This window comes from Salvelinus sp. IW2-2015, linkage group LG4q.1:29, assembly GCF_002910315.2.
Source record: "Salvelinus sp. IW2-2015 linkage group LG4q.1:29, ASM291031v2, whole genome shotgun sequence".
NCBI lineage: Eukaryota > Metazoa > Chordata > Actinopteri > Salmoniformes > Salmonidae > Salvelinus > Salvelinus sp. IW2-2015.
The window spans coordinates 9664702-9678131 of record NC_036842.1 but is presented as its reverse complement, the minus strand read 5'-3'; the positions used below and the strand labels follow the sequence as shown (position 1 = coordinate 9678131).

The window sequence follows — 13430 nt, the reverse complement described above, 5'->3', positions numbered from 1 at the left end:
ACACTTAGGTTGGAGTCATAAAACTCGTTTTTCAACCACTCCACAAATTAGTTGTTAAGTCATTCCAACAATTGTTTACAGACAGTTATTTTAGTTTTTCACTGTGTCACAGTTCGCAGTGGGTCAGAAGTTTACAACACTAAGTGACTGTGCCTTTAACAGCTTGGATAATTCCAGAAAATGATGCATGGCTTTAGAAGCTTCTGATAGGTAATTGACATCATTTGAGTCAATTGGAGGTGTACCTGTGGATGTATTTCAAGGCCTACCTTCAAACTCAGTGCCTCTTTGCTTGACATCATTGGGAAATCAAAATAAAACAGCCAAGACTCAGAAAAATGTGTAGACCTCCAAGTCTGGTTCATCCTTGGGAGCAATTTCCAAATGCCTGAAGGTATCATGGTGATCTGTACAAACAATAGTATGCAAGTATAACACCATGGACCACTCAGCCGTCATACCGCCAGGAAGGAGACGCGTTCTGTCTCCTAGAGATGAACGTACTTTGGTGCGGAAAGTGCAAATCAATCCCAGAACAACAGCAAAGGACCTTGTGAAGATGCTGGAGTAAACAGGTACAAAAGTAGTATATCGACATAACCTGAAAGGCTCCTCAGAAAGGAAGAAGCCACTGCTCCAAAACCACCATAAAAAAGCCAGACTATGGTTTGCAACTGCACATGTGGACAAAGATCGTACTTTTTGGAGAAATGTCCTCTGGTCTGATGAAACAAAAATAGAACTGTTTGGCCATAATGACCATCGTTATGTTTGGAGGAAAAAAGGGTAMGCKTGCAAGCTGAAGAACACCATCCCAACCGCGAAGCATGGGGGTGGCAGCATCATGTGGGGATGCTTTGCTGCAGGAGGGACTGGTGCATTAGAGTGACCATCGGTTTCTTGATCACCAACCTGACCAAGGCCCTTCTCCCCCGATTGCTCAGTTTGGCCGGGCAGCCAGCTCTAGGACAAGTCTTGGTGGTTCCAAACTTCTTCCATTTAAGAATGATGGAGGCCCGTGTGTTCTTGGGGACCGTCAATGCTGCAGACATTTTTTGGKACCCTTCCCCAGATCTGTTTTTGCTCTGACATGCACTGTGAACTGTGGGACCTTATATAGACAGGTGTGTGCCTTGACTCCAATCAAGTTGTAGAAACATCTCAAGGATGATCAATGGAAACGGGATGCACCTGAGCTCAATTTTGAGTCTCTTAGCAAAGGGTCTGAATACTTAAATAGATAAGGTGTTTTCACTTTGTCATTATGGGGTATTGTGTGTAGATTGATGAGGAATYTTTTTATTTAATCCATTTTAGGATAAGGCTGTAACGTAACAAAATGTGGAAAAGGGTAAATGGTCTGAATACTTTCCAAAGGCATCGTATTATTTTAAGACTACAAAGAAACACACTGTGTGASCCTGATTTAGCCCACTGCAGTAAAAGGTTTACCGAATGATTCTTCTAAGTGTTGTTTAAGAATTGCTTCAGAACCTTATTGGTGCCGCTACCTTTCATTCTCATCTCCAGAGTACATGCATTTGATTTGTTTTGTAATTCATGTCTGTGTGGAGCCTTGAATGTAAGACTTCGTCCACTAAAGACTTATTAGCACTCAACCTCTAACTCGTCTCTCCCTCTCGTTCAGAGTAACAGCTCGGAGCGGCGTGTGGCTCTGGACGTGGACCTGTGGGACAAGTTCAGTGAGCTGTCCACCAAGTGTATCATCAAGACGGTGGAGTTCGCCAAGCAGCTTCCTGGCTTCACCACGCTCACCATCGCTGACCAGATCACCCTSCTCAAGGCCGCCTGTCTGGACATACTGGTAAGGACCGCCTTTGGTTCGCTCTACTAATGGTGGTCTGGAACAAAATCCTGCACACCATCTCAGATCGCTCTTCGGGATCAGGTTTGAGTCGCTCACCAACGCTGGTCCTGGTCCATCTGAGGGGGGAGTACAGGCGTTTGTTCCAGCATTTAAAACACCATATCACCTTAATTAGTTGAAACTAATGTATTAGTGCTGGGGTGGTGTAAAAACCTGCACACCATCTAGTTGTTCAGGCCCAGGATTGGTGAGTGGTGACCACTRTTATTATATAACATCTGTTCATACGATTGCTGACGTGTCAGCTACTTATCCATTCATCCCCTGTGCTATTGCATGATTGGCCCACATATTGGATTTGTTGACATGCTCAACAAATCCTACGCCCCGCTCCTTCAGATTCTGCGGATCTGCACGCGCTACACGCCGGAGCAGGACACCATGACGTTCTCGGATGGCCTGACGCTAAACCGGACCCAGATGCACAATGCCGGCTTCGGACCTCTCACCGACCTGGTGTTCGCCTTCGCCAACCAGCTCCTCCCCYTGGAGATGGATGATGCTGAGACGGGACTGCTCAGCGCCATCTGTCTGCTGTGTGGAGGTACTGCGGCTGTTTGGACTGACCCAATACTACTGCATATACACACGCACCCATACACAGTGATTGAAGCTGATAATGACATTGTGTCCAGGTAGGGTAGTGGTTCATCTGCCTCATCTTCAATTGGCTGTGAAGGTGCCGCTGTCTTAAACAAATAGGTCTGGTCACRTCTCTTCTCATTATAGGCCACTAACACTATCGTATTCCAGCATTCACACATTGGACAGGCCCAAAACTAGGAATGTAGACTAGTGCTGTATCTTGAGAACCATTTAGTGGTTAAACCTCTAGAGTCTAAGCCGAGGGGGTTCCAAGYTAACATATGGAATTGTTTTAAGATGGTCATACCAAGGATCATTTATCTATTTGATTTAGAATTTTAAGACCCCTTAAGGTATCAAAGAAATATAGGATTATTATCATTATTTGATGAAACATTGAATTTGGCATTACTGCTATTATCCAATAGAACCACATTGAATAACAGATTCACTACGTGGAACAATAGATGGTCCAAAAAATACATCTAAAGAAAGTTTGTTCTGAAGTGTCTGTCCTATATCTGAGAGGTATAAGAAAGATCAGGAAACTATGACATGTATTAGTCATATTAGTGTGTAGGCCAAACCGTTCGGACGCTACAGACGTTTTCACGAGAATACCGATTTGGGGGATTTCCCCGTGGTCTGACAGACACCGCTCCATCTCTGCCACCTTTCAACGCAGATACGGCGGATGATTCAATTTCCCACAGGGCCGTGGAAATTGTAGACTAAGGGTTGATAGTAAAAATGTTACAATGTGTACTTCGACATTCTCAGTATTGACCTACCTGGAGATAGTTCAGGAGGTGTAGCTAATCTGATGAACCGCATTGTAGAATACAGCCTGGTGTGAGCTCTGTTTTATCACATTCCACCTGACTGAACACACCCCGGTAATTGTGTTTGGCTGTGTGTAGATCGGCAGGACCTGGAGCAGGCAGACAAGGTGGACGTACTACAGGAGCCCCTACTGGAGGCGCTGAAGATCTACGTGAGGAAGAGGAGGCCTCACAAACCGCACATGTTCCCCAAGATGCTGATGAAGATCACCGACCTGAGGAGCATTAGCGCCAAAGGTGAGAGGCAGTCCGAGACGTCGACCTACACACAGCTGTGGATCAGCCATATACTTCTGTGTCAATTAGCCTTATGTTATATTGTCTACTATGTATCGCAATTAAGGTACTTACTTTGCAACGTCCGTGAACGTTTAAACTGTCCGTAAAGGATTGTAGAAGGTCTACATGATCTATACTGTCATTGCAAATGTAATGTAGATCCAAGTCAAATGTGACTAATTCATAAAGGGGTTGAATGACGACAACAGACTAACACCGTATATTGGTCCGCCTACCTAATCGATGCCTTCCTCTGTCCCCCCCACCCTTCCTCAGGAGCYGAGCGTGTCATCACCCTGAAGATGGAGATCCCGGGCTCCATGCCCCCTCTCATCCAGGAGATGCTGGAGAACTCTGAGGGTCTGGAGAGCGGGGCCGCGGGCACCCGGACCAGCGGAGCCCCCCCGGGCAGCTGCAGCCCCAGCCTGTCCCCCAGCTCCGCCCAAAGCAGCCCCAGCCCCACCACACAGTCGCCGTAGCAAGCCCTCCYTTTTCCTCATTCACTTCAATCTCCCTGTGGGTTTGGGGGTGTCCTCGCTGGACACAGAGACCGGCGTGCTCTTAAGTGTTCCACACCCTCTCCTGCTCCTCCCCCTCAAAGACGCTGTCTGGAAAATGGCGAAAAGGTGGCGGCGGGATTTCTCCGAATGACCATACTGGAACACTGCTGACATCTCCCCCACGCCCCTCTCTCCCCACCTCTACCTGAAAGACTGAGGGCAGGAACAGGAAGGAACCGTCCGAGTTGTGAACACTGGTCCACTCAGGGAGGCTGGCGGGAAATGGGGACAGACAAACGGACAGGACAAGCAGCGAGACTAACACCAGACACTTGTTTTGCGTTTCTCAGAGGAGGACTGCAGGCATGGACTTGTCAAAGAAGACCACACAAAAAGACTGGGTCTTTCTACTTTTCCAACTTGGAAAAACAGATTTCGTACAAAAGATATATAAATATATATAGAAAAGTAAGGAACTATTGTGATTGACTTGTACATGATGGAATAACAGGTTAGAGAAGGTTATAATTGTTGTTGATTTAAATGCTCTTATGTTCCTCCACTGTTTTAATCGTTTCATACTCATGAGAGTATCAAAWGAGAACTGTTCCATTGTTTTATCACATACCCAATGTTCTAATTAACAAAAGTCAAGAAGTTGAAATAGCTTTTTCAATTCACAGACACGACACAGACATGCACAGAAAAGAGTTCCGAGAAATGTCGCACACTATTCCGGGTCGGGTTTGTTTTTCCTCTTTGTTGTTGCCGCAATGAGAATGGAAGAAAAAAAATGATTGTATAAACTTGGTTGTATGTTATGGTCACAGGTCCTTCAAGATATCAGATTAATGAAGATTCTTTATTTTAAGTTGCCTTTGAGTTCATGTATATAAGCTGTATTCATTTCTTTAAACTGAAAAGTTTAGCCTTAACCTGATTTTTTTTTTTAACTAAAAAAATGAATACCTTTCGTGTTTTGTTCATAGATTTCTGTTTCAAGAAAGAAAGAAAAAACATTTTGAGCACTTTTTACTGAAGGAAATTCATCCCCTTAAATGAGGGACAGGTCCATATTTATCACTATGATTCTGACATACAGCAGCCACAATTTAGTTCATTCTCACTCCTTAAATTACAACAGATTTCCATGAATAGAAAAGWATAGAAAACCATGGCACTCATATTGAGGCTGTATGAGGATTTGTAGCTGAACAAAGAAGGGGGTTTGGAGATTGCCTAGTTACTCACCCAGAATTTATGTCTGCTGCTTTATCAATCACTACATACATTGAGTCTTAAACTACCATCCTAGAAGTTGTTTGTGTGACTTCAAAATGAGGGGCATTGTACAAAACAAATTCATTCGCGATTGGAGGGTCTCTAACAAATCTAACTAATCAAAGTTGACAACGTCTTCATGTAGGCTGGCTCTGACCCAACCAATCTGTTTCTGGGACCAATCAAGAGTCAATGTGTTCACGTTCTAGAAATCTTTTTTTTTGGGGGGGGGGGGGAATCCAGACTCGTTGTGGAGAAGAAATGTTATTTGGCTGGAACGATGTGGATGGGTAACCAGGCAAGGTTTGGAGTTGGAGGGTTGAGATCCAGGTGCTGGGTTCGTCCAGCAAGGCACAGAGACTAGGCACAAATGGATTACAATGTGAAGGAAGGAGTACAGTACACTGCATTTCCAAGAAGTAGTATAAGAAGCTTCAAAATGATATGTGGTTTGGGGAGTAATCTAGTGTTCCCTGTTGATGGTGAAAGAAGTTGACTAAAGTTACCCTTGTTGGCTATGCTTTTGCAACTATAGTGCAACCGGTAAGTATTCACTTTCACTTTTTCCACATTTTGTTACTTTACAGCCTTRTTCTAAAATKGATTAAATAATGTTTTCCTTAATCAATCTACAGACAATACCCCATAATGATAAAGAAAAAACAGGTTTATAGACATTTTTGCAACAAAAAGTGTATATACTTCAGTATTCAGACCCAAAGTACTCAGTACTTTGTTGAAGCACCTTTGGCAGCAATTACAGCCTCGAGTCTACAAGCTTGGCACACCTGTATTTGTGGAGTTTCTCCCATTCTTSTCTGCAGATCCTCTCAAGCTCTGTCAGGTTGGATGGGGAGTGTCGCTGTACAGCTATTTTYAGGTCTTTCCAGAGATGTTCGATCGGGTTCAAGTCCGGGCTCTGGCTGGGCCACTCAAGGATATTCAGAGACTTGTTCCGAAGCCACTCCTGCATTGTCTTGGCTGTGTGCTTAGGGTTGTTGTCCTGCTGGAATGTAAACCTTCACCCCAGTCAGGTCCTGAGTGCTCTGGAGCAGGTTTTTGTCAAGGATCTCTCTGTACTTTGCTCCGTTCATCTTTCCCTCAATCCTGACTAGTCTCCCTGTCCCTGCCGCTGAAAAACATCCCCACAGCTTCACCGTAGGCATGGTGCCAGGTTTCCTCCAGACGTGTTGCTTGGCATTCAGGCCAAAKAGCTCAATCTTGGTTTCATCAGACCACAGAATCTTGTTTCTCATGGTCTGAGAGTCCTTTAGGTGCCTTTTGGCAAAACTCAAGTGGCTGTCATGTGCCTTTTACTGAGGAGTGGCTTCTGTCTGGCCATTCTACCATAAAGGCCTGATTGCTGGAGTGCTTGCAGAGATGGTTGTCCTCTTGTTCTCCCATCTCCACAGAGGAACTCTGGAGCTCTGTCAGAGTGACCATCGGCTTCTTGGTCACCTCCCTGCGAAGGCCCATTCTCCCCGATTGCTTCAGTTTGGTCAGGCGGCCAGCTCTAGGACAAGTCTTGGTGCCTCAACTTCTTCCATTTAAGAATGATGGAGGCCACTGTTCTTGGGGGACTTCAATGCTGCAGACATTGTTTGGTACCCTCCCTAGATCTTGGTCGACCCTTCAATTTCTCAACTCATTGTTTTTTGCCTGACTGCCTGACTGTGGGACCTTATATAGACAGGGAGTGTCCCTTTTCAAAAATCTGTCCAATCAATTGAATTTAGCACAGGTGGACACCAAGTTGTAGAAACATCTCAAGGATGCATCAATGGAACAGAAATGTCACCATGACTCAAATTTTGCAGTCTCTAGCGCAAAGATCTGAATACTTGAATAATGTATCAGTTTTAAATTTTTAGTACATTTACAACAAAACACCAGTTAACCTGTTTTCGCGTTTAATGCTATGGTGTTAGATTGACGATGGGAATTGTTTGTATTTTAACCAATTTTAGAATATGGCTGTAACGTAACAATGTGAAGGGGTCTGTACTTTCCGAATGCACTGTATATGCCAGGACCTGGATTGTATTCATTAGGCATCATACAAAAGAAAATGGACTAAAACAGTTCAAAAAGTGTTTGCAGCGAACATGTTACTTAGTTACAATTTCAGTTGTGTTCAGGGAGCAATTTCAGGGAGAGTACCTGAACTTGTACAGTGAGAAACACTAATTCCCCCCCACCCCCTGGTGTGCACACATGAATACGAACCTGTTGTGATTCTTCGTAGAAGCCAAACCATGCCCGCTGAGGCTAGTTTTTGATTCTCACATGCAGCTCGCTCAAACATTCATCACTGTACACAAACACACACCGATGTCTCAGGAAGGAATCATTCTGTGTGTGTCGCTTGTTCTTTGTAAGAATTTCCACTGTGCTGCACCCCGCCTCCTGTCGCACACACTGACACACACAAACCCCTGCTACTGAGCCCCTGAGTTCTACAACCCTACAATCACTCTCTTTAACACGCTAGACCGGGACTTTGCAGAGAGACTGGTCTGAACAGCAAGAGCTATGAAGAGGATGTCAATATGGAGTCTCTAGGAATCATAAATGTGTTTATTTTGTATTTTCTTTATTTTTGTACAGTCAAAGCTACTTCTCTTCCTCAATCAGGAGGACCACACCTGTCCACAACATCGCACGTCTCCCTCGGCAGCAAATCGGGAATAGCAACAGACTCCTCTCGATTTGAAAAGTCTGGAATATGTTGCAATTTGTCAAGATTTATCCAGGCGACTTAAAACAAAATAAAATCGGCATTTAATAATTGCAGTGTTTGTTTCTTTGTGTCTGTAGCAGTGTTTGATTAAATATCCATTTGATTTCAGACATAAAGAAATGAGTCAAATAGTCTTATACTGCCATCTAGAGGAGTCTTCTGCACCACAGTATTGTACTTGACCTGCATTACTTACCAGACATGTAGTCATAGCGGCAACTGCTACCATTTATTGACAATCATTTCAGTGGTTATATGGTCTGCCTATGAGCTGGGATACCTGGGTTCGAGACCAGCAAGGGGCGTTTCACTAGTCGTTCGCAATAATCGCTACACTGGTGGCAGAGGTGGGATGGTGCCTTGGGGCCATCGGAGAGGCTCGCACCGTGAGGGACTTGATATAGTGAAGTGTGGGCACGCTCTCCTGAATGGAGGGGATAGTGTAGCACCCCTTGCCTGTAAGTAGGCCTGTTAACATCCCCTCCAAAAGGGTTGACCCTTATTGGAGCAGTGGTTATCGCGGGTGTATTCATTACGTCTTGCAATGGAAACTGTTTAAGAACCTAAAAGAGCAAATACTGGGGCACATTTACATTTAAGTCATTTAGCAGACGCTCTTATCCAGAGCGACTTACAAATTGGAAAGTTCATATATATTCATCCTGGTCCCCCCGTGGGGAATGAACCCACAACCCTGGCGTTGCAAGCGCCATGCTCTACCAACTGAGCCACACGGGACCAGGTGCCCAGCACCTGGGCACGCAAGGGGCATTACAAGGACCATACAAACGTTAAGCCCTCAACCACCAATGAAGGCTACTGAGTTCTTCTGACAGAGTAGCAAGCAGGCCCTTTGGCAGTCAACATTATCCCATAGCATAGGCTGCACGTGAGTGTCAAGTTAAGGGAAGCAACAAATGATAAAGTATTGCATGCATTTRTCATTGCATTTGCAGACTAATGTAAGATAGCCTACTATTCATTCCAACATTGGATAGGTATTAGTTAGGCTAATAATATAACTGACTCTCTAACCATGTTTTCATCCATAGTTTTATGCGAGTAAAGTCATTTAAAAAAATCACGATAGGTGGGATGGAAACAGGAAGTGTCGAAACAGACACTGATCGACATGGTGAGATCTTTTTGTGTCTGTAAAATGAATTATGCCAGAAATAGCGGTGGAAATGCCTTAATGCGCAAATATTGATAGAATGACCATGATTTTGAAGTAAACATAATTGTTCTGTGGTCATCTGGCTGAAGTTTCAAGCTTTAAGGTCACATGCACAAGTACAGTGAAATGCCTTTCTTGCAAGCTCTAACCCCAACAATGCAGTGATCAATAACAATGTAATACTAAAAATAACAAGGTAGAACAAAAAAAACTAATAAGAAGAACCCGATAAAGTAAGTAAGCATACTATATAGGGTTGGTCATGCTCTACAACATTCGCAGAGTACGACCCTGCCTCACGCAGGAAGCCGGGCAGGTCTAATCACGGCACTTGTCAATCTCCCGCTACTGGATTATGCTGCACTCGCTGTTGGCTGGGCTCCTGCCTGTGGCATTGAAACGCCTACAACTCATCCAGAAACGCGCAGCCCAGTTCTGGTGTTCAACTTTCCAAGTTCTCTCACGTTCACCCCGCTCCTCCGCTTCGGACTTCCACTGCTTCCAGTTGAAGCTCGCATCCGCTACAAGACCATGGTGCTTGCTACGGAGCTGTGAGGGGAGACGGCACCTCCGTTACGCTTCAGCCTCTGATCAGGCCCTACACCCAACAAGGGCACTGGTTCATCCACCTCTGGCCTGCTCGCCTCCCTACGCTTGAGGAAGTACAGTTCCCGCTCAGCCAGTCACTTGTTCGCTGCTTGGCACCCAATGGTGGGAAAAACTCCCTCACGACGCCAGGTCAGAGCGGGAGTCAATCACCACCTTTCCGGAGACACCTGAAACCCCACCTCTTTAAGGAATACCTTAGGATAGGATAAAGTAATCCTTCTATTACCCCCCCCCCCCCTTAAAGAGTTAGATGCACTATTGTAAAGTGGTTGTTGTCACTGGATATTATAAGGTGGAATGCACCAATTTGTAAGTCGACTCTGGATAAGAGCGTCTGCTAAATGACTTAAATGTAAATGTAAGATGTAGTTCCAGTATCATATTTAAATGTGCAAGGGTATTCGTGTATCGATAGAGGTAGATACTTTTGTTTGTCATGTAGTGTGATGTGGACACTCGTTCAAAAATCATGGGGCATTAATATGGAGTTGGTTCCTCTTTGCTGCTATAAAAGGGCTTTTCACTTAGAAGTTCGTTGGAACATTTTTGCTGTGCGGGAACTTTGCCTTCCATTCCAGTCCACAAAGCATTAGTGAGGTCGGACACTGATGTTGGGCGATTAGGCTTGGCTCGCAGTGGGCGTCCAATTATATCCAAAAGGTTTTTCGAGTGGGGTTGAGGTCAGGGCTCTGTGCAGGCTTCAAGTTCTTCCACACAGATCACGACAAACCATTTCCTGTATGAACTCGCATTGTGCAAGGGGCATTGTCATGCTGAAACAGGAAAGGGCCTTCCCCAAACTGTTCCCACAAAGTTGGAGAGCACAGAATCGTCTAGAATGTCATTGTATGCTGTAGTGTTAGATTTTCCTTCACTTGGACACTAAGGGCCCTGGCCAAAAGAACATGAAAAACAGCCCCAGACCATTATTCGTCCTCCACCAAACTTTACCGTTGGCACTATACATTGGGGCAGGTAGCGTTCTCCTAGCATCCGCCAAACCCAGATTCGTCCGTCAGACTGCCAGATGGTGAAGCGTGATTCATCACTCCGGAGAACGCGTTTCCACTGCTCCAGAGTCCAATGGCGGCGAGCTTTACACCACTCCAGCTGACGCTTGGCATTGCGCATGGTGATCTTAGGCTTGTGTGTGGCTGCTCGTCGAATGGAAACCCATTTCATGAAGCTCCCGACGAAGAGTTATTGTGCTGACGTTGCTTCCCGTGGCAGTTTGGAACTCGGTTGTGAGTGTTGAGGCCGAGGACAGACGATTTTTATGCACTATGCGCTTCAGCACACGGCGGTCCCGTTCTGTGAGCTTGTGTGGCCTACCACTTCGCGGCTGAGCCATTGTTGCTCCTAAACGTTTCCACATTAAAATAACAGCACTTACTGTTGACCGGGGCAACAGCTCTAGCAGGCACAAATTTGACAGACTGACTTGTTGGAAAGGTGGCATTCTATGACGGTGCCACGTCTAAAGTCACTGAGCTCTTCAGTAAGGCCATTCTTCTGCCAATGTTTGTTTATGGAGATTGCATGGCTGTGTGCCTTGTCCCGGACCTGCTGTTTTCGACTCTCTCTCTCTCTCTACCGCACCTGCTGTCTCTGAATGCTCGGCTATGAAAAGCCAACTGACATTTACTCCTGAGGTGCAGACCTGTTGCATCCTCTACAACCACTGTGATTATTATTATTTGACCTTGCTGGTCATCTATGAACGTTTGAACATCTTGGCCATGTACTGTTATAACCTGGTTCCTCTAGGTTTCGTCCTAGGTTCCTGCCTTTCTAGTGAGTTTTTCCTAGCCACTGTGGTTCTACATCTGCATTGCTTGCTGTTTGGGGTTTTAGGCTGGGTTTCTGTATAGCACTTTGTGACATCGGCTGATGTAAAAAGGGCTTCATAAATAAATGTGATTGTGCTCAATTTTATACACCTGTCAGCAACGGGTGTGGCTGAAATAGCCAAATCCACTAATTTGAAGGGGTGTCCACATACTTTTGTATATATAGTGTATTTATAGGGGTAAGGTGGCTAGGCATCAGGATATATGATAAACAGGGTAGCAGCAGTGTATATGGTGATTGTATGTGAGTGTGTTTCTGTAGAGTTAGTATAAATGTGTGTGCATGTGTGTGTGAGCAAATGATAGAGTGAGTGTTTGTATGTCTGTTGGAGTGTCCGTGTGCGTATGTGTGTAGGGCCCTGTGAATGTGCATAGAGACAGTGCAAAAATACAAGGGTCAACTCAGATAGTCCCTGTAGCCATTTAGTTAGCTATTTAGCAGTCTTATGGCATTGGGATAGAGGCTGTTCAGGAGCCTGTTGGTGTCAGACTTGATGCACCGGTTCATCTCGTCGTGCGGAAGAAGAGAGAACAGTCTATGGCTTGGGTGGCTGGAGTCCTCCTTTCACACCGCCTGATATAGAGGTCCTGGATGGCAGGGCGCACTTCCTCCAGTGATGTACTGGGCTGTCCGCACCACCCTCTGTAGCACCATGCGATCGAGGGCGGTGCTATTGCCATACCAAGCAGTGATGCAGCTGTAGAACCTTTTCAACCTCCTAAGGGGGAAGAGGCACTGTCGCGGACCATTTTAAGTTCTTAGTGATTTGGACACGAAGAAACTTGAAGCTCTCGACCCGCTCCAGAGGTTGTGATTCCGGCCCAACACGGCCAGGTCACTAACTCCCTGTCGGCTGTCTCATTGTCGCCAGTGATCAGGCCTACCACCGTTGCGTCGTCAGCAAACTTGATGATGGTGTTGGAGTTGTGCGTGGCAACCCAGTCGTGGGTGAACAGGGAGTACAAGAGGGGACTAAGCACACWCCACTGTGGAGCCCCTGTGTTGAGGGTCAGCGTGGCGGAGGTGATGTAGCCTGCCCTCGCCACCTGGGGTCGGTCAGGAAGTCAAGAATTGATGGTAATTACGTACATTGTAGGTAGAGTATTAAAGTGGCTTATGCATAGATAATAACGTAGCAGCAGCTTCGGGGGGGGGGGGTGACACTTGGCGCGCTTCCGGTACCGCTTGTCGTGCAGGTAGCAACAGAGGAACAGTCTATTGCCTAGGGTGGCTGGGTCCTTGAACAATTTTTAGGGCCCCTTTTCTGACACCGCCTGTTATAGAGGTCCTGGATGGCAGGAAGCTTGGCCCCGTGAATGTACTGGGCCGTACGCACATACCCTCTGTAGTACCTTGCGGGCGGAGCCGGGAGAGTTAGTTGCCATACCAGGCAGAGTGATGCAACCCGTCAGGATGCTCTCGATGGTGCTGCACTGTAAAACCTTTTGAGGATCTGAGGACCCCTGCCAAATCTTTTAGTCTCCTGAGGGGGATAGGTTTTGTCGTGCCTCTTTCACGACTGTCTTGGTTGGTGCTTGGACCATGTTAGTTTGTTGGTGATTTGGACGCCAAGGACTTGAAGCTCTCAACCTGCTCCACTACAGCCCCGTCGATGAGAATGGGGTGTGCTCGGTCCTCCTTTTCCTGTAGTCCACAATCATTCTCCTTTTTCTTGTCT

General features: G+C 45.9%; 2 protein-coding genes across 8 annotated transcripts in view; both read left to right on the top strand.

Moving 5' to 3' along the window:
• The window catches only part of LOC111961398 (retinoic acid receptor alpha), a 240792-nt gene extending 235679 nt beyond the window's left edge, over positions 1 to 5113 (top strand). For all 5 annotated transcript variants that reach the window (XM_023983634.3, XM_023983632.3, XM_070441195.1 and 2 more), the window contains 4 exons: positions 1649 to 1825; positions 2228 to 2432; positions 3394 to 3552; positions 3871 to 5113. In XM_023983634.3, coding sequence (XP_023839402.1) covers positions 1649 to 1825; positions 2228 to 2432; positions 3394 to 3552; positions 3871 to 4073 — 744 coding nt within the window. In that variant the 3' untranslated portion in view covers positions 4074 to 5113. The remainder of the gene's footprint in view (positions 1 to 1648; positions 1826 to 2227; positions 2433 to 3393; positions 3553 to 3870) is intronic.
• The window catches only part of amacr (alpha-methylacyl-CoA racemase), a 410966-nt gene that overhangs the window by 384413 nt on the left and 13123 nt on the right, over positions 1 to 13430 (top strand). The gene's annotated exons all lie outside the window — the stretch shown is intronic.